This window comes from Galeopterus variegatus, unplaced genomic scaffold (genome assembly GCF_000696425.1).
Source record: "Galeopterus variegatus unplaced genomic scaffold, G_variegatus-3.0.2 Scaffold2181, whole genome shotgun sequence".
In the NCBI taxonomy this organism is placed as follows: Eukaryota; Metazoa; Chordata; class Mammalia; order Dermoptera; family Cynocephalidae; genus Galeopterus; species Galeopterus variegatus.
In genome coordinates this window covers 27,223-49,717 of record NW_007728292.1, presented here as the reverse complement: position 1 = coordinate 49,717, position 22,495 = coordinate 27,223, and the positions used below count along the sequence as shown (strand labels likewise).

The window sequence follows — 22,495 nt, the reverse complement described above, 5'->3', positions numbered from 1 at the left end:
AATTTTTTTTTTTTTTTTTTTTTTTTTTTTTTTTTTGGCTTTTGTCTTTTTCCGTGTCCGGCAACGGATCACAACCCTCAGTGTTGCCCCCGTACCGGACCGGGGACTGGCAACGGGATTGCAACCCTCGGCGTTGCTCCCGCGCCTCGCTCAGCCAGTGAGCGGGAACCGGTCTGCACGTGGGATCCGAACCCTCGGGCGGGAGCGCCGCCGCGCTTCCCAAGTGGTGCACTATCCAGTGCTCCACCGGGCCGGCCCAAACCTAAAACAGTTCTAAAAAATGTTTATTCTGTAATAAATTTTTAAAAAAGGAACTTCATCAAAATCTACAAAAAACCCACAGGTAACATCATACTTAATGGTGAAAGACCAAATGAATGCTTTCTCCCTTAAGATCAGGAACAAGACAAGGAAATCTGCTCTTGCCACTTCTATTTGACTTAGCACTAGAGATTCTATAGCCAGAGCAAGTATGGAAAAAAAAGAAATAAAAGGCATCAAGATTAAAAAGGAAGATACAAAACTAACCCTATTCAGATGACATTATCTTACATATAGAATATCCTAAGGAATTCACTAAAAAAACTATTAGAATTAATAAATGAGTTCAGGAAGGTTGAAGGATACAAGAACAATATAGAATAATCAATTGTATGTCTATACACCTGCAATGAATGATCTGAAAAGGAAATTAAGGAAACAATTCCATTTACAATAGTCAAAAGGAATAAAATACTTAGAAAAAATTAACAAAAAGTACAAAACTTATACTCTGAACACTACAAAACATTGCTGAAAGAAATTACAAAGATCTAAATTAATGGAAAAATACCTCACCTTCATGAATTAGAAGACTTGACATTCTCATGATGGCAGTACTCCCCAAAGTAATATACAGATACAATGCAATTCCTGTCAGAATCCCAGCTGACTTCTTTGTAGATATTGACAAGCTCATTCTAAAATTCATATGAAATTGAAAGGGACTCAAAATAAGCAAATGATCTGGAAAAAGGAAAAGTTGGAAGACTCACACCCCAATTATGCCAGTTCTACACTGTCTTGATTGAGGGCAAACTTGATTAAGCAGAACTGACAAAAGGATAGACATACAGATCAATGGAATAGAACTGAGAGTCTACAAGTAAATTTTGATAGTCAACTGATTTTTGACAAGGGTGCCAAGACTATTCAATGAAAAAAGAACAGCCTATTCAAGAAATGGTGCTTGGACAACTGGATAGCCACATTTTTAAAAAATGAAGTTGAACCCTTACTTCACACCATATACAAAAAATTAACTCAAAATCAATCAAAGACCTAAATGTAAGAAATAAATCTATAAAACTCTTTGAAGAAAACAAGGGCATAATCATCATGACCTTGGACTTGGTAAAGAATTCTTAGATATGACATCAAAAGCACAAGCAACAAAAGAAAAAATAGATAAATTGGACTTCATCAAAATTAAAAAGTTTGCGCTTCAATTAAAGACAAGCAACAGAATGGGGAGAAATATCTGCAAATCATATATCTGACCCAAGTGTCCACTGATAGATGAATGGATAAACAAAACATGGTATGTACATAAAATGGAATGCTATTCAGCCTCTAAAAAGAAAGGAAATGTTGGTACATAATACAGCATAGATAAACCTTGAAAATATTATGCTAACTAAAGTAAGTCAGACACAAAAGTACAAATATTATATGATTCCACTTATATGAGGTTCTTAGAGTGGTCAAAATCATAGAAATAGAATGTAGAATGGTGGTTGCCAGAGCTGAGGGGAGGGAAGATTGGGGAGCTAATGTTTAATGGGCACAGAGTTTGAGTTGGGGAAGATGAAAAAGTTCTGGAGATGGTGGTGACGGCTGCAGAACAAATGTACTTAATACTACAAAACTTAAAATTGAAATTAACACACTTAAAATTAGTTAAAATGGTAAAATTTTATGTTATATATATTTTACCACAAAATATATAGAGAATATCTAAAGAATTCTTATAAATCAACAATGAAAACACAAATACCCACTGAAAACTGGACAAAGGATCTGAATAGACATTTCTCCAAAGAATATATACAAACTACCAATATGCACATGAAACAATGCTCAACGTCATTAGCCTTCACACAGTTGAAATCCAAAACCATAAAGAGATACTACTTTACATGCATTAGTATGGCTAGAATCAAAAGGGCAGAAATCAGAATATTTATAAACTGCTGGTGGAAATGTAAAATAGCGCAGCCACTCTGGAAAACAGTTTAACATTTCCTCAATTTAACAGTTACCATATAACCCAGAAATTCCACTTGTAGGTATGTACCCAAGAGAAATGAAAATATATAATGACACAAAAACTTGTACACCAAGGTTTATAGCAGCATTACTCATAATAGCCAAAAAGTGGAAACAAGTCAAATGTCCATTAATGGATCAATGGAAAAACAAATGTGGTATATACATATAATGGAATATTATTTGGCCATAAAAAAATAAAGTACTAATACATGTTACAACACATATAAACCTTGAAAACATTACATTAAGTGAAATAAATCAGTCACCAAAAAACCAAATATTATATGATGCCATTCATATGAAAGTTCAAAATAGGGAAATCTATATCGACAAAGTAGATTAGTGATTTCTTAGAGCTAGGGGATGATAGCTAAAGGGTATGGAGTTTCTTTTTGAGGTGATAAGAAATGTTCTAAAATTGACTGTGGTGACTGCACATATATGTGAACATACTAAGAACCACTGAATTGTATACTTTAAATGGGTGAATTGTATGATACGTGCATTATATCTCAATGAAGGTGTTAAAAAGTTTACTTCCCGTTAGGGAAATCTAAATTAAAACCACAATGAGATAACACTAAATATCTATCAGAATGGCACTAAATATTTATCAAAATAAAAAAATAGTGTTAACAACAAATGCTGGTAAGAATGTGCAGAAAATGGATCACTTATACATTGCTGTGGGATTACAAAATGGTATAGTCACTCTGGAAAACAGTTTAGGAGTTTCTTTAAAAAATAAACCATGTAATCATCATATGACCCACCAACTGCACTCCTGAGCATTTATCTCAGAAAAATGAAAACTTAAGTTCATACAAAAACCTATAAAATGAATGTTCACTAGCAGCTCTAACTGTAACAACCCAAATCTGAAATCAGCCCAGATGTGCTTGACCAAGTGAATGGTTAAATGAACTGTGGTTCATCCATAACATGGAATACTACTCTGCAATAAAAAGGAGAGGGCTACTGATCCATGCAACCACTTGGATGAATCTCCAGGGAATTATGTTAAGTGGAAAAAAAAATCCCAAAAGGTTACATGCTGTATGCTTCCATTTATATAACATATTTGAAATGACAAAATTTTCAAAATGGAGGACAGCTTAGCGGCTGCCAGGTTTTAAGCACAGGTAGCAGTTGGGGTCGAGGAAGGTGGGTGTGATTATAATAGGGCAAGATGAGGAGCTTGTGGTGATGGAACTGTTCTGTATCTTGAATCAACCAGGTTAATAAAACTGTATAGAACTTAATAAACACACACACACACACACACACACAAGTACAAGTAAAACTGAAGAAATCTGAATCAGATTGGTATTATCAATGTCAATATCCTGGTTATGAAATTATATTACAGTTTTGTAAAATGTCACCAATGGGAGAAACCGCAATGTGTACAAGAGCTCTCTTCTGTATTCATTTTTACAACTGCATGTGGATCTACAACTACTATCTCAATAAATATTTCAGTTTTAAAAAACTCTCATGAAATTCGGAATAGCAGAGAACTTCCTCAGATTGATAAAGAGCATTTACAAGAAACTTTTAAAGTAAATATCATAATTAATTGTGAAAAGACTGAATGTTTTCACACTAAGATTGTGAACACCAAGAAGATGTCTTTCACCATTCTTCTTCAATATAATACTTAAAATGCAAGGCCGGCCCGTGGCTCACTCGGTAGAGTGCGGTGCTGATAACACCAAGGCCCCGGGTTCGGATCCTATATAGGGATGGCCGGTTTGCTCACTGGCTGAGCGTGGTGCTGACAACACCAAGCCAAGGGTTGAGATCCCCTTACCGGTCATCTTTAAAAAAAAAAAAAAAAATAATAATAATAATAATAATAATAATAATAATAATACTTAAAATGCAGGAAGCCCTAGACAACATAATGAGTCAAGAAAAGGAATTAAAAGGCATACAGATGCAAAGAAAGAAATAAAACTGCCCCTATTTGCAGACGACATGATTGTCTAAGTAGAAAACCCCAAAGAAACTACAAAGATGAAAAAAAAATTGCCAGAACTAATAAGTGAATTCAGTAAGTTCACAGGATACAAGGTCAACATAAAAAAGCCAACTGAATTCCTATATACCTGCAATGAACTGGAACCTGAAATTTAACAACAAAAATTAAAATAACACCCCCCAGAACTGACAAATTTAGGTAAAAATCTAACAAAATATTTGCAAGATTGGTATACAGATAACTATAAAACACAAAGCTGACTGAGAGTTTCTACTGACTTTTTTTTTTCCCCTGAATATGGGTTAAACATTCCTATTCTTTACCTATGTTTGGTTGATAACTGTCCAGTTCTATAGTTGTTTCTTGGGGAAAAGACTTAATGAGCAAGTTTTTCTGTATACTTTTTAATGTTTTCTGTTTTCAAATTGAGTAATTTCTATTGGTCTTTTGTCAAATTCACTGACACTTCTACTGCTACCTCTAATGTCTTGTTCAGTACAATGATTTGTTATTCAGAAATTAAATTTTTCAGGGCCGGCTCATGGCTCACTCTGGAGAGTGCAGTGCTGATAACACCAAGGCCATGGGTTCGGATCCTATATAGGGATGGCCGGTTCACTCACTGGCTGAGCATGGTGCTGACAACACCAAGCCAAGGGTTAAGATCCTCTTACTGGTCATCTTTTTAAAAAAAAAGAAATTAAATTTTTCAGTTCTAGAATTTCAAATTGCTTTTTTCTATGGTTTCAATTTCTGTTCTGAAATTTCCTATCTGTCCATTCATCATAAACATATTAGCCTTTTTTTACTTGAGTATGGTTATAATAGATGCTTCAATATTCTTCTCTGCTAATTTCAACATGTGAATTGGTCTCTACTGATCCCCTTTCCTTTTGAGTATGGGTCACATTTCCTTTCTTCATCTACCTAGTATTTCAGATTGGACACTGAACATTATGAAAGATACAGTAAAAACACTGCATTCTGTTATGTTCTTCCAAAGAATTGGTATTTTTGTTACAGCAGACAGTTAATTTACCTGAAACCAAACTCCAAACTGTCTACCCTGTTGTAGGAAACAGCTGAAATGTTTGTTCTGTTCTTTCAGCCCTAACTGGGCTGCCTGGAATCTGAGTTGCACTTAGGGAATTCAGCAGAGCTATGGGTAGAGTTTTTTGCAGAATTTGGGGCTCCCATTCAGTGGCTCTCTTCTAGGTGGGATCTCCCCACTAACTTTACAACTGCTGTGGTCCCACTAAATTTTTTCCTTGATACAGCATCCAATAAGACTGCAGGTTTGTATCCAAGTCTTAACTGCCACAGGTGGAGCTAACTGGATCCCTCCCTGAGGCAAAAAGGCTCACCAATGGGGGATTCAGCCATTGGCATTTCCTTCTTCCATGTGTTGACTCCCCTCCACTTTATCTGTTTTTTGTCAATGACTAGTTCCTTTGGTATGTTTCCCAGAGTTTATAATTGCTATTTGTAACAAAAAGAACTTTAAACAAATACTGAATTCTAGTTAGGCTTCTTTATTATGGTAGTATGGTTAGCAATTCTGAAACTACATAGGTACAATGAAGACTGAGCAATTGAGTACATAAATTGAGGACAACAGGACCCAGGTTTCTTTCTGTTAGAGAAAAAAGTTAAAAATATGAAAAAGGGGTAGACTAGAATGAAGTCCATGGTATCAAATTAGAATTAGAACTATCAATATCAACTCATGGAAATGTAACACATATATTAGCTTTCTCTGTGAAAAGGCCTAGAAGGAAAGACATCCTGGTTGGCAATGAGCACATCATGCACCCTGATGTTGTTTTCTACATACCGTATCCCACTAAACAGAATCAGAACTCCTGGGACAAATAAGTGATGCCAGGGCTAGGGAAGGGACAGTAGAAAGTAAGCCTTGAATATCTCGGGGGTGGGGTAGAGGGGCAGAAAGTAAGGAAGTTTTCAAGGACTGAGAAGGACTTGTAAAAAGGTCAGAGCAGGAGCCATCCAGATGAGGCTTCCACAAGCCAAAACAGGTACAATTTGAGAACAGAAATAAATAATGATAGCAAGAGAGTATTTACTAAAAAAAAATAAAGAATATTAGTATATACTAAAATAAATATGAAGAGGGTAGGACATAAGCCCCACCCTTACGGTAATATATCAACTAACAAACATAGATTAGAACATTACCATTTTGAACCCACCATAGTAATAAATCATTCTGCCAAGAATCATGAATGGATGCTGTGATAGACAGAATTTCTAGAGATGACCCACAAGAGTCAACACCCCTAAAACCCTAATGAAAGAAAGATTAGAATATATAGCACATTCTTTTTCGATTTACCTGTACTTTGGTTCATCACAAGTCTCGGAGGAGAACTTGTTTCTTCGGATTCTTCTGATGAGTGTGCCAGGAAGTCATGAAGCTTCTGCACCAATGTATTCAATTTACTTTCACTATCAAAACAAAAATTTAAAGAATTTCCTTAATTAGTCTGCCATGTATTTAATTAAATGTAAAGCTCTAAAAAATTGAAAGCCTATCTATACCATAAGTCTTCTGAGAATATGCATATTCAAAGAAAAAATTAAAAGAAATGAATTTATTTCACCCAGGATATAAAAATATGAGTAACATAACCTACCTGTACACTTACCTAGGATCAAAATATCTGAAAATGCTGATATTACTCACTAAACACTTCCAAAATATTGAGATCTTTGAGTGTACTATACCTGATGTGTTTAAACATAAGTGGAACTTTACTTTGTGTTCTTTAAAATGTTATCACAAAATACTACCCTTAACATAATTTTTAAGAAACAATAAACCTGCCTACCACAAAAGAGGTGAAAAAGAAACTAAAACAAAATTTTGGGTGATAAAAGGCCAAAAGGTATTCATATTTGAATTATATCCAACCTCATTTCACAATCAATAACTGACCCATGTACATAATTTGTCCTATTGTTAAGCACTTAATATATATACTGAGTACTTATTTTCCAGAAGGCCTCAACAATGGTTTTGTTTACTACTCTGTCCTCTGCATGGCACAGAATAACTGTATAACTGACTGACACAAAGTTGATTAAAACACAATAGAACTTGGAAGAGCTCAGTCACCAAGAGAAATATTTATGTCATTACATTTTATACTACAAGCTTTTATGTTATGTAATAGGTACATCTGTACTCCAACAGGGTTATAAAGCATTAGAAGTTTAGTTAGAAGTATAAACGCAAGAAAAAAACATATACCACATTTTTTTCACATTTGGGGAGGGGGGTGGCTGGCCAGTATGACCACATTTTTAATAAAACAAAATTTTCTAAACATAAAAACAAGAGGGAAAATAGATAAATCTGACTCTACCAAATTCAACTTTCCTGTGTCAAAGAACACCATCAAGAAAGTGAAAAGACACCTACACATCACACACAATATCTCATAATATCCAGACTATATAAAGAACTTTCACAATTAAACAATAAAAAGACAAACAATAAAATTTAAAAATGGGCAAAGTACATAAATGGACGTTTCTCCAAAGAAGATATACAAATTGCTAATAAGCACCAAAATACTCAAGATTATTAATCATTAGGAAAATGCAAATCAAAACCACAACAAGAAACCATTTTACACTCAACAGAATGGATATAAAAATAATTTAGAAAATAAAAAATAAGTGTTGGCAAGGATACAGAGAAATTGGAACCCACCTACATTGCTGGTAGGACACTGAAACAGTTTGGCAGTTACTCAAAAAGTTAAACATAGAGTTACCAAATGACCCAGTAATTTTACTTCTAGACAAATTACCCAAAAGAAATGAAAATGTGTGCCTATACAAAAAAACTGTATGTGAATGTTCATTGCAGCATTATTCATAATAGACAAAAAGTAGAAAGCACCCAAATGCCCATCAATTGATGAAAGGATGAACACACAGTATATCAATGGAATACTATACCCCAATAAAAAGGAATGAAATATTGACAGATGCTCAACCATGGATGACACTTGAAAACATTATGCTAAAGACACACACAACACCATATATTTTATCACGTCCAGAATATGCAAGTCCATAGAGACAGAAAGTAGATTAGCGGTTGCCAGGAGATAGGGCGAAGGAGAATTGGGAGGTATATGGTAAAAAAATAAATTCTAGATTTAGGTAGTGGTGATAGTTACACAGCATCAAATTTACTAAAAAATCACCAAACTGCATACTTTTTTTTTTATTAAAACAATTGATTATATATATTTTGGGGGTACAGAGTTGAATATCAATATCTGTGCACCATGTGTGATGATCAAATCAGGAACGTTAGCATGTTCATCATTACACAACATAATCATTCTTGTATCCATTAACCAATTTCTCACTAACCACACTCCCCCTCCCCCTTTCCCACTTTTAGTAACCACAGTTCTGATCCCTCCTTCTGAAAGTCCAACATGTTACTGTGATTGTTCTTTCTTATTAGCTCCCACTTATGTGTGAGGACATGCAGTATTTCTCTTTCTGTACCTGGTTTATTTCAATTAATGTAATTTTCTCCAAGCTCATTCATGCTGTTATGAATGGCAGAATTTCATTCTGTTTTATGGCAGAGTACTATTCCATTGTGTACATATACCACATTTTCCTTATCCAGCTGTCTGCTGATGAACATTTAGTTTGATTCCTTATCTTGGCTATTTTTTTTTCCTTTTTGTCTTTTTTTTACTGACCGGTAACGGGATCGCAACCCTCAGTGTCGCGCCCGTACCGGGGACCGGCAACGGGATAGCAACCCTCGGTGTCACGCCCGTACCGCGCTCAGCCAGTGAGCAGGAACTGGTCTCCACATGGGATCTGAACCCTCGGCGGGAGCGCCGCCATCTCCAGTGCGCCACCGGGCCGGCCCATTATCTTGGCTATTTTAAATAGAGCTGCGATAAACATGAAAGTGCATGTGTCCCTTCAACATGATGATTTCCACTCCTTTGGGTATATACCCAATAGTGGGATTGGTGAATCACATGGCAGTTCCATTTGTAGGATTTGAGAAACCTCCATACTGTTTTTACATAATGGCTGCATTAATTTACAGTCCTACCAACAGTGTGGAAGGGTTCCCCTTTCTCCACATCCTCTCCAGCATTTGTTATTCTCTATATTTTGATAACAGCCAATCCCACTAATCCCAGAAATCACAGCAATCCAATCATAAAGTCAGCTATTGTGTGAATTCATGCTATGGGTAACCAAGGTTAAGACTAAGGATAAGTCAGTGCAGTACATCAATAGTACCACTATGCCACAAAAATAAAACCAAAAGAATACAATCAGCAGAAACATTTTCTTCTGTGAAGGACAGAATTTTTAGACATAAACATATTTGGGTTATATTATAAATTGAAACCAGGTAGAAGTCCAATAGCAAAAAAAAAAAAAAAAAAAAAGATACTTGAACAATGTTGCCCATTCATTTGAAAAATCTTCACTTTTGGAGGGTGGATATCATTTTTGGAAATAGCCAAATGTCACTTAGAGTCAAATACAGTGAATAACACAAAATGATCAAGTTAGGTAAAAATAATTTTTGCCAAAATCTGAAGAATTTCTGAAGATTTATTTTCTTGCATGACTTAACTGGTTACAAAAGGAAAGCTGTCAAAATATCCCCAGGAATCATTATTGGTATCTGTATAGCCTCCCAGGGTTACTACCTAAAAGGAAAACATTCACTTGCACACAAAAGTTCTGACATCTGTTTTAAAATTCTACTTCATTTCTAGAGTCACACTTTAGAGATGGTCCTTGGAAATGTGCATGTCCTATTTGGGGGGGGGGGTTTCTTTGTTTTTCTGGGTTTTTTGTTTATTATACATGCATGTGGGGTACAACGTTGATTTTCAATAATTTTGTAGACTGTGTGGTGGTTAGATCAGTATAGTTAGTTTATTCATCATTACAATACACAATCATTCTTTGTGTCTGTTGACCAATTCCTCATTAGCCCCCCTCCCTCTTCCCCTCCCCTCCCCTTTTTCACCTCTAGTTTTCTAAAAGTTCACCGTATTACTGTGATTGTTGTTTCTTTCTATTTTTCATTTATTTATGGATTCAGCTCCCAGTTATAATGTATTTCAAATACACCTAACCAGGTGTTTAAAAGGTAGCACTCAATCCCTTCTGTAAACTGAAAAATCTCAAGGCAAACCAGCTAAATTAACTATCAGTTTTATAACTGTCAACTATTACAAGTTAAATTCTTTATTAAATCCAGACATAACTGGCACCCCCTCCTCCCGCCAACAAAACGTGAAACTGACTCAACCAGTACTATGCATTACTTAAGTCTAGGGTCTAGGTAAAAATCCTGAAATGCATCCTTTCAGAGTAGTTAAAAACCTTCATTGGAGAAGAGTGGGTTCAGCCTTCAGACTCACATTCACACAGTTACAGTATGGGACTGATGCAGATTACAGCCCATGAGACCTGATCTGCCTGCCTGCAAGTTGACCAAAAAATTAAATCTAAATTCCTAATGTAAGCTAACCAAATCATAAATGACTAAGTGTCAAACAAGTTTTAAATCCCAATTTCACTTTTTAACTATGGGCCACGTTCTTTCCCTTGAATGTTTTACTTTGTTTTTTTTTCCCCATGAGGAATTGTGGAATGCAAAAAATTTAGTGTTTTTTAGCTGTTTTGCACACACATATTCTGTTATTTAAGGAAAAGTATATGTGTAGAGGAACTAGCTTTTTTTTAAAAAGTAAGCTTTTCATTTTAAGATAATTATAAATTTATATGCAGTTGTAAGAAATCATAGAGATCCTGTGTATCCTTTACCCAGTTTCCCACAATGGTAACATCTTGCAAAACTTTTAATTCTCAACCATTTATCTACCTGTTCCCATAGATGAGTTGCTGTCTTCAAGACACAGCAAGAAACCAGAATCTCTGAAATTTGGATAAATAATTATGGCTAAATGGACCAAAATGGCTTTATTATAGAAAAATCAATAGAAATTTCAAAATTTCAAAATTTTATTTACTTCAAGATTGTTTAAAATAGAGTATTATAATCCAAATTGGAAAGGAAGAAGTAAAATGATCTCTGTTCACAGATGACATTATTTTATAAGCAGAAAACCATAAAGATTATACAAAAAAAATTGTTGAGTTAATATATGAATTAAGCAAGTTGCAGGATAGAAAATCAACACATAAAATATCATTTGCATTTCTCAAAGGAAGATATATAAATGGCCAACAGACACATGAAAAAATGCTCAACATCACTCAGCATTTGGGAAATGCAAATCAAAACCACACTGAGATACCATCTCACTCCAGTTAGGATGGCTAATATCCAAAAGACTGCCAATGATAAATGCTGGCAAGGTTGAGGAGAAAAAGGAACTTTCATACACTGTTGGTGGGACTGCAAAATGGTGCAGCCTTCATGGAAAATGTTATGGAGTTTCCTCAAACAACTGCAGATAGATCTACCATATGACCCAGCTATCCCACTGCTGGGAATATACCCAGAGGAATGGAAATCATCATGTTGAAGGGATACCTGTACTCTAATGTTCACTGCTGCACTATTTACAATAGCCAAGAGTTGGAACCAGCCCAAATGTCCATCATCGGATGAGTGGATACGGAAAATGTGGTCTATCTACACAATAGACCACTACTCTGCTATAAAAAAGAATGAAATACTACCATTCACAACAACATGGATAAACTTAGAGAAAATTATATTAAGTGAAACAAGTCTGGCACAGAAAGAGAAATACCACATGTTCTTACTTATTTGTGGGAGCTAAAAATAAATAAATACACAAACAAACGGTGGGGCAGGAAGAAGACACAACAATCACAATTCCTTGAAGTTGTTAAGACAAGCGAACAGATATGAGATTGATGGGAGGGAGTGGGGAGAGGGAGGGGGGAGGGAGGATTTGGTGAAGGGACACAAAAATCAACCACATTGTATATTGATAAAATTAAATTAATATATATATATATATATATCATTTGCATTTCTATACATTAAGAAAAGAATTCCATTTACAAAAGCAACAAGAATCAAAAACTTAGCAAAAAATTTAACCGAGGCAAAACATTAGTACACTGAGAACTATAAAACATTACTGAAAGAAATTAAAAGCAACACAAAAAAATGGAAAGACATATGTGTTCATGGATTAGAAAAGTTAATATTGTTAAAAAGATAATACGAGAAGGAAAAAGATAATACGATCCAAATCGATCTACAAGTTAATTGTAAACCATATCAAAATCCCAATGGTATTTTTTGGAGAAATAGAAAAATCCATCCTAAAATTCATAAAGAATCTCAAGGTATCCCAAATAGCCAAAACAACAAAAAAAAAACAAAGTTGAAGTACTCACACTTCCTGCTTTCAAAGCTTACTACAAAGCAAATTTAATCAAAACAGTGTGGTACTGGCATTAGTACAAATAGACCAAAGAAACAGAATAGAAAGCTCAGAAATAACTTTCATAAATATAGTCAACTGCCTATCAACAAAAATGCCAAAACATTCTGACAGTCTTTTCAACAAATAGTGGTAGGAAAACTGGATACACACACACACACACACACACACACACACACACACACACACACACGAAGCTGAACCCTTTCCTGACACCTGACAAAAATTAACTCAAAATGCACCAAAGACCTAAATGTAAGAGCTAAAACTATTAAACTCTTAGGAAAACAGAAGGAAATCTTCATGACTTTGTATTTGGTAATTATTTCTTGGATATGACACCAAAAGCATAGGCAATGAAAGAAAAAATAGATAAATTAGATCATCTAAATTAAAACCTTCTGTGCATCAAAGGATACTATCAAGAAAATGAAAAGACAACCAACATAATGTGAGAAAGTACTTGCAAATCATATATCTGATAAGAGTTTAATATCCAGAACATATACAAAATTCCTACATCAAATAAACAATCCAATTCAAAAATGGGTAAAGCCACAAAAAATTATACTGTGTAATGTTGAATATACTAATTATCCTGATCTGAGCATCGCATATTGCACACAGGTACTGATATTTAATGCGGTACCGCACAGATATGTACAATTATGTTTCAATAAAAAATATATAAAAATGGGTAAAGGACTTAAATAGACATGTCTCTAAAAGACAGCATAGAAATGGCCAACAAGTATGTGAAAAGATGCTCTACATCACTAGCCATTAGGGAAACGCATAGCAAAAGCACAATGAAATACCACTTCACACCCATTAGGAGGCTATTATCCAAAAAAATGAAAATTAACAAGCATGGGTGAGGACGTGGAGAAACTGGCATTGCTGGTAGGAATGTCAAATGGTGGAGCCACCATGAAAAACCAGTATAGTGGTCCCTCAAAAGATAAATATAGAATTACCATATAAACCAGCAATTCCACTTCTAGGTATATACAGCAATCTCCCCTTATCTGCAGGGGATAAGAACCCCAGTGGATGTCTAAAATTGTGGATTATACCAAACCCTATAAATACTGTTTTTTCCTATACCATACATACCTATGATAAAGTTAATTTGTATATTAAGCACAATAAGAGATTAACAACAATGATAATAAAATAGAACAATTATAACAATAGACTGTAATAAAAGTTATGTAAATGTGGTCTATCTCAAAATATCTTATTGTACTGTTCTCATCCTTCTGATGATGATGTGAGATGATAAAATGCCTATGGGAGTTAATGACATAGGCACTGTGACACAAGCTTTAGGCTACTATTGACATCCTGACGATGTCAGTAGGATCTTTGTCTTTGGTTGATCAAGGCCTGGACATTGTCAATCAGTGGAGGTCAGGAGTGGACGATGTCAGTGACTAATGGGCAGGTAACATATATAGCATAGATTCACTGGACAAAGGGATGATTCACATCCCAGACGAGACAGAGCAGGATGGTGTAAAATTTTACCATGCTACTCAGAACAGCATGTAATTTAAAACTTATGAACTGTTTATTTCTGGAATTTTCCATTTAATATTTTCAGACTGCAGTTGACCAAGAGTAACTAAAACTGTAAAAAGGAATACCATGGATGGGGGCAGGAGGGAGCGCTACTGTACTCAAAAGAAATGAAACCAACGACTCGAACTCAAGGACTTGCACAACAATGTTGACAGCAGCATTATTCACAATAGACAAAAGATGGAAATAACTGAAATGTCCATCAAAAACAGATGAATGGATAAATAAAATGTGATACACACACATACACACACACACACACACACACACACACACGATGGAATAAAAGGAATGAAATTACCTAAAAAGGAATGAAATTCTGATACATGCTACAGAGACGAACTTTGAAAATATTATAGTAAGTGAAATAAGTCAGACACAACAAAAGGATAAATTTTGTCCACTCATATGAAATATTTAGAATAGGCAAATTTCATAGAGTCAAAGTACAACAGAATTATCAAGGGCTGGAGGTGGGAGGGGGAATGGGTAGTTGCACATGGGTAGAGTTTCTGTTTGGAACGATTTTTAAAAAGTCTAGAAATGGACAGTAGTGATGGTTGCACAAGACTGTTAATAAACCTAATGCCACTGAATAGTACACTTAAAAATGGTTAAAATGGTAAATGTTTAAAAAGTCATCTGATATATCATGCAAATTTATTAATGAAAATAAAGTTGGTGTCACACATGGCCATTAAAGATATGAACAAATACCTAGGAATAAATTTAACCAAAAGTGAAAGATCTCTACAAGGAAAACTAACCAGGAAACACTGATCAAAGAAATGAAAAAACACACACAAAATGGAAAGACATCCCACACTCATGGATTGGAAGAATCAATATCATCAAAATGACCATACTACCCAAAGCAATGTACATAATTGGCATCCTGATATAATCATTGCACACAGTGTAAATGTGTTCTAATATTATATTGTTCTCCATAAATGTAGAATTATCATGGATCAATTGAGAAAAAATTAACTGAAAAGAAAAATCTTTCAGACACACAATTAGATTAGAGGTTACCAGAAATGGGAAAGGGCAGGAGGGCAAAGGAAATAATGAGAAGTTATTGCTTAATCGGTAGAGAGGGCAGCCGGTTAGCTCAGCTTGTTAGAGCACGGTGCTGATAGTTAACACCAAGGTCTAGGATTTGATCCCTGTACCAGCCATAGGAGGGAAAAAAAAATTGGGGTAGAAAGTGTATGTTTAGGATGACGAAAAAGTTTTCACAACAGACAGAGTTAGTGATTATACAGCATTGTGAATGTAATTAATTCCATGTAATTGTATGTTTAAAAATGCTTGAAATGGAAATTCTTATGTTATATGTTTTACCACAATAAAAAAAATTAAAAAGTTATGAAAAAAGTTAAGTATAAACTGCAGCACTGTTGATACCAGAGAAAATTTGGAAATAACCTAAATACCCATAAAAATGGAATGGATAAATGATGGAATGCTATATAGCAGTTAAATAAATGAAGTAGAGCCACATGAACCAACATAGGCAGATTAAAAAAGAGTCAACTGGGACCTTAGCTTTATTTACAATATTCTAGTTATTTTAATTTTTAAAATCTGAAGGAAACATAGTTAATTTTTTTAAATAGCGTATTACTTTTAAAATAAAGCAACTTGGGGCCGGCCCGGTGGCGCACTGGAGAGTGCGCCGCTTGGGAGCACGGAGGCGCTCCCGCCGAGGGTTCGGATCCCATGTGGAGACCGGTTCCCGCTCACTGGCTGAGCGCGGTGCGGACGCAACACCGAGGGTTGCGACCCCGTTGCTGGTCAGTAAAAAAAGACAAAAAGGAAAAAATAAATAAATAAATAAAAAATAAAGCAACTTGGCTTGCAGGAAGTGCCCAAGGAGCCCTTACATCCTGGGGCCAGTTGGCACTAGTCTGTATCTCCTGGCCCAAGGGAAAGGGGTCAGTACAGATGGAACAAGGCATGACTCCCATGGCCATATGCCCCACTTCCCAAACAAAACCCCACTCCCTATGCCCACCTGCCCATGCCCACCATGGCTACCATTCAGCAGCTGGTAGAAAGATGACATCTGGTACAGAGTAAAGATTTTGATGACTATATGAAGGAAGTAGGAGTAGGAGTGGCACTGTGAAAAATGGGTACAATGGCCACGCCAGATTGCGTCATCACTTGACAGCAAATCCCTCGCCATAAAAACTGAGAGTTCTTTAGAAATAACACAGTTTTCTTGTGAACCAAGAAAGAAGTTTGAAGAAACTACGGACTGATGGCAGAAAAACTTAGACTGTCTGCGAATTTACTAATGGCGCATTGGTTCAACACCAGGAATGGGATGGGAAGGAAAGCACAATGAGAAAAGTAAAAGATTGGAAATTAATGGTAGAATGTGTTATAAATGATGACACCTGTACTTGAATCTATGAAAAGGTATAATAAAAATTCCACTATCACTTTGTACAGGAATTAGCTGTGAAACTAAATAAGCTCAGTTTGACGAGCAAATACCAATAATGCTTCTTTTTTTCATTACTATGTTCAATTATCTCTATCACAAGCATTTTACATGCAACTATTTCCAAGTGTTTACTTAATTAGGATACTCCCTTTGGTTAGTAACAAATAAATGTGTTTGTGCTAATAAATAAATAAAGCAATGTAAAACACATTGCTCTGATTCCCTTACAGAAACTTTTGAAAAAAATTGTGAACATTTTCATTTAAAAGTAAATAAAATGCATGAAGAAATGCAAAAAAACTACAACTAGGGCTGGCAGGTTAGCTCAGCTGGTTAGAGTGTGGTGCTGTTGGTCCAAGGTTTGATCTCTGTATCAGCCAGCTGCCAAAAAAAAAACCCCCAAAACAAAAAAAACTACAACTTACTAAATTCTATGAAGTGTTATATGTAATATTTTTTTTTACTATCACATAAGTCATACAATATAATAGCCAGTAAATTCAAAAAAGTTCAAATACAATATGAAAAATGGCTCATATTACAATGTTAACCAAACATAGCAGGCTATAAATTGTCAATGAAGCATGATTATAACTATGTTAAAAATGCATAAAAATATTGCTATAAATCACACCCAAAAATGTTAATAGTGGGTATTATCTAGATAAGATTACTGGCGGTATTTTTCTTCTACTTTTTTGTGATATAATAAATTCAATGAGGCCAAGAGATGGCATCAACCTAAATGCTAATCCATACTTGGCCTCAAGCAATTTGTCAATTACTGTTTAAACTATGATTCTCTATACAGGCTTAGCATCCCTGTTCCCAAAATCCAAAATACTCCAAAATCTCTAAGGGCCAACATGACTCTCAAAGGAAATGGTCATTGGAGCATTTTGGATTTCAGGTTTCCAGATTAGGGATGTGCTCAGCAGGTTAAAATATCTGCAAACATTCTGAAATCTGAAAAAAATCTGAAACACTTCTTCCCAAGTATTTTGGATAAGGGATACTCCATCTGTATCTGCCTGTCTCTCCAATTTTTTTTCGTGGTGTTTTGCCCTATGACTTCAATTTTTTGATGTGTATACAATAGGTTATTAATTTTCAGTCCGTGCTGCATTTTTTCTTGTGAGGACGGGAATGATGACTTCCAAACTCTTTCCATGTCATAGGTCACTGGTTAGTTTTGTTTTTGTTTTTTTAAAATAAACAGTCTATGTGAAATGCCAAAGCTGTCTGTGGCTTTATTTTTGGTATCCTCCACTGTTTTTTTTACGTATGTAAACCCCAACACTTTCCTAGGTTTAACCTCCAGGAGCCCCACAAAGTTTTTAAGAGGTTTTCATCATAAAGATTTGAGGAAAATCTCTTTGTGCCTTCAGCAGAAAGGAGAGGAAAGTAACCATATTGAAATATACCCATAGCGTTATCTACCTGGAGGAAGGGAAATTAGAAAACCCCATACCCTTCTACCCTTCCTGTCTCACCTAAGTGGAGGGGAGAAGGGGAAAAGCTAAGAAACACTTCTGAAGGTCACAAACCAGAGACTCAGGAACTAAAAAAATTGAGATTTAATCATAAGATTACAAAACACTTCCCCTCCCCAATTCCTTACCACTACACAAACAGGGCACCAGTATAATAATGGTAAATTATAACTGAGAAAGCTACAAGACACAGACTTTGCTTAAGAAGGAATTCTTAGGGAAACCCAAAGACAACAAGGGGAAAAAAAAAAACAAAAAAACAAAGAAACCATAGGAAACTGAAGCCTCTGACACCTACAATCTACAAAAAACATTAAACACAGTTCAGCTCCTAGCCAGATTAACATAAAACCTCATAATAAAAGCCTGATTACCTCACTTATTACCAGATATAACATGTCCAGCTTTCAACCAAAAAAAAAGACATGCTAAAAGGCAAGAAAAAACATAGCTTAAACATACAAAGCAAGCATCAGAAACAGACCCATATAACACAGAATTTGGAATTATCAGATAGGGATTTAAAATAACTATGACTAATATGATAAGGATTCTAATGGAAAAAGTAAGAACAGATGGGTAATATAAATGGACAAATGGAAATTCAAAAAATCAAAAGGAAATGGCACAAATCAAAAACACTGTAAAAGAAATGAAGAATGTCTTTGATGAGCTCATCAGTAGACTTGTAATAATGGTGGAAAATCTTACAAAATTAATGACAAACACCACAGAGCCAGGAAGCAGAGAACACCAAGCAGGATAAATACCAAAAAAATCTACACCTACCTATATCATATTCAAATAGCAGAAGACCAAAGACAAAGAGAAAAATCACTACAAACCATGCAAGCAGGAAGAGAGTGGATTGAAACATTTAAAGTGCTGAAAGAAAAAAAAATACCAGCCTAGAATAATGCAGCCAGAAAAATAATCCTTCAAAAGTGAAGGAAAAATAGACCTTCTCAAACAAACAAAATCAGAGAGAATTTGTCACCAGTAGACCTGACTTGCAAGAAATGTTAAAAGAAGTTCTTCAGAGAGAAAGAATGTTATATAGGTCGAAAACACGGATCTACATAAAGAAAGGAAGAGCATTAGAAAAGGAATAAATGGGGCCGGCCCGGTGGCGCACTGCTACAGTGTGCCGCTTGGGAGCGCGGCGGCGCTCCCGCCGAGGGTTCGGATCCCACATACAGACTGGCCACTCACTGGCTGAGCGAGGTGCGGACGCAACACCGAGGGTTGCGATCCCACTGCCGGTCCCCGGTACGGGCGCGACACCGAGGGTTGTGATCCCGTTGCCAGTCCCCGGTACGGGCGCGACACCGAGGGTTGCGATCCCATTACCGGTCAGTAAAAAAGACAAAAAAAAAAAGGAAAAAAAAAAAGAAACTCTACAGGCCAGAAGAAAATCAGATGATATATTCAAAATACTAAAAGAAAAAAAACTGCCAGCCAAGAATACTATATCTAGCAAGGCTATCCCTTCAGAAATGAGGGACAGAAATGAGGGAGAAAGAGAATTTTCCAGACAAGCAAAAACTGCAGGAGTTCACCATCACATGACCGGCCCTACAAGAAATCCTCAAGGAAGTCCTGCATCTGGAATTTGAAAAATGATAATCACTACAGCGAATACACAGGAGAGAACAAAACCCATTGGTAGAACAAAAATGCAAACAAAAAAGAGAAACTAAATCTTACAACCACAAAAAACCATAATGACAATGTAATAATGCCCTTCCTTATTTCTGATTTTAATAATTTCTGTATTTTCTTTTTTTTCCTTGGTCTAGATAAAGGTTTGCAAGTTTTGCTGATCTTTTTAAAGAATCAACTTTTGGTTTTGTTGATTTTCTCTATTGTTTTTTAATTCCCTATTTCATATATTTCTGCTGTAATCTTTATTTCCTACTTATATTTGCTTTTGATTTAGTTTGTTCTTCTTTTTCTATTTTCTTAAGGCAGAAGTTTACATTACTGATGAGATTTTTCTTATTTTTAATATAGGTGTTTACAAGAATAAATTTTCCTCTGAGCACTGCATGAGCCCTACATCCTATAAATTTTGATATGTTGCACTTTGATTTTTATCTTAAAATACTCTATATATAATTTCCCTATGATTTTTCTTTTTAACACATTGTTTACTTAGGAGTGTTAATTTCCACATGTTTGTGAATTTTCTAGATTTCCTTCTGTTATTGTGGTCAGAGAACATATTTTCTATGATCTTAAGTCTTTTTAAATGTATTATCACTTGTTTTGTAACAAAAAAAAAAAGAAAGAGTAGAATAGTGATTACCAGAGGTTGGGAAGGGGAGGAGGAGAGACAAGGGGGTCAATGGATTGGTCAACTGACCAAGAGGTTGGTCAATGGGTACAAAGTTACAAGGTTATCAAGCTACAGTTTGATAGGAAAAATAAGCTGAATAAGTTCTGGTGCTCTAGGGCGACTAACTATAGCTAATAATATCGTATATTTCAATACAGACAGAAAAGAGGATCTTGAATGTTATAACCACAAAGAAATGATAAATGTTTAGGTGACAGATATGCTAACTATTCTCATTGGATCCTATACAATATATTCATGTATTGAAACAACAAACTGTACCCCATAAAAATGTACAATTAAATAAATAAATTTTAAAATTAAAAAAATTAAATAAAACCAAAGGGACAAAAAAGGAAGATAAAGCAAGAAACAATAAGTTCAATGAATAAAAAACAGTTACAAACATGGGAGATATTAATCCAACCAAATCAAAATTCACTTTAAATGTGAATGGTCTAAATATACCAACTAAAAGCCAAACTGTCAGTGTGGATAAAGTCAAGTGTCAGAGTGGATAAAAAAAAAACAAGATCAAATTATATGTTGTCTACAAGAATCCCACTTTAAATGTAAAGACAAATTAAAAGCAAAGGGATGCTGGGATAATGGAGTGTTGCTGCTTAATGAGTATGAAGTTTCAGTTTTGCAAGATGAAAATTTCTGGAGATTGGTTGCATAACAATGTGAATATACTTAACACTAATAAACTGTATACTTAAAAATCATTAAGATGGCAAATTTTATGTTATGTATATTCTGCTACAATTAAAAAAAGTAAAGGGATGGCTAGTCAAGTCTTTTGTCATTTTTTAATTGGGTTGTCTTTTTATTGTTCACTTGTAAGAGTTCTTTATAAATTCTGGATATTAAACCCTTATGAAATACAGGATTTGCAAATGTTTTCTACCATTCTGTAGATTACCTTATCACTTCTTTACAAGAAGAAAAAAAAAGGAAGGGGAGAAAAGGAATTACTACAACAGAAAATAAAGAACACATTGTCTATTTTACATCATTACAAAAAATCATTCATGCCTACTGGCCATCTAAAGACATAAAAAAAATTAAGTTTATGAGCTGACAAATCATACTGAACATGGGCAACACAGAATAATCATCTTGGAAGAAGAATTTTATTGTTCTGAAGACAGAATGCAAAACTTACAACAAACAAGGCCTTACTAAAATCTAAAAACCTTCTCTTTGAGTCCCAAAACAAGATATATAAAAGGCAGACCTTCATAAATAAGTACCCTGAATACAAAAATCCCTGAACATCTCTTCTGAGTACCATTAAACATATCTCTTAAAACAAAGAACAGACAATCTCTTTTTACACAAAATTTGGATCTAAATCCATTAAAAAGCAGAACAGTGGTTCTAAATCTTATAGAAGCCATCTTAAGACTTTATGGAAGCATACCGAAGAATTCAAAAGTAGTTGGTCAGAAGTTTACTAATTATATAATCCAGGCCTAGAGAAATTAAGGTTATATGAAACCACAAGAGAGGATTCAACTAAAAAGAAATAAAAGAAAATCAGTTAAGTTCTGCATTCTGGTAAGTGAGAAGTGGAAATTAACCCAACAAACCTGTCCAACTTCAACTCTAATCCTCCCTCCTAACTCAAGACAACTAGAGTTTCTAATCTGTGTCTACTCATTCTGATATTTGAGCATCTTTCCCTACATATGCAATATAACCCTATGACAGTCTTACCACCTAAAACTACAAATCATTCCTTGTCCCTCTGGTTAAACTTCCTCATTCATTTCTTTCCAGATGATGGCTTTCTTCTTGAAGAATCTAAATTAATATCAATTCCCAGAATGCAGATGC

The 22,495-nt window shown here is 35.0% G+C and overlaps 1 protein-coding gene and 1 pseudogene across 5 annotated transcripts in view; one reads left to right on the top strand and one right to left on the bottom strand.

Moving 5' to 3' along the window:
* The window catches only part of ATRX (alpha thalassemia/mental retardation syndrome X-linked), a 206,356-nt gene that overhangs the window by 165,089 nt on the left and 18,772 nt on the right, over positions 1 to 22,495 (bottom strand). For all 5 annotated transcript variants that reach the window (XM_008580865.1, XM_008580863.1, XM_008580867.1 and 2 more), the window contains one exon: positions 6,648 to 6,760. In XM_008580865.1, coding sequence (XP_008579087.1) covers positions 6,648 to 6,663 — 16 coding nt within the window. In that variant the 5' untranslated portion in view covers positions 6,664 to 6,760. The remainder of the gene's footprint in view (positions 1 to 6,647; positions 6,761 to 22,495) is intronic.
* Positions 16,400 to 16,800, top strand: LOC103597065 (annotated as a pseudogene).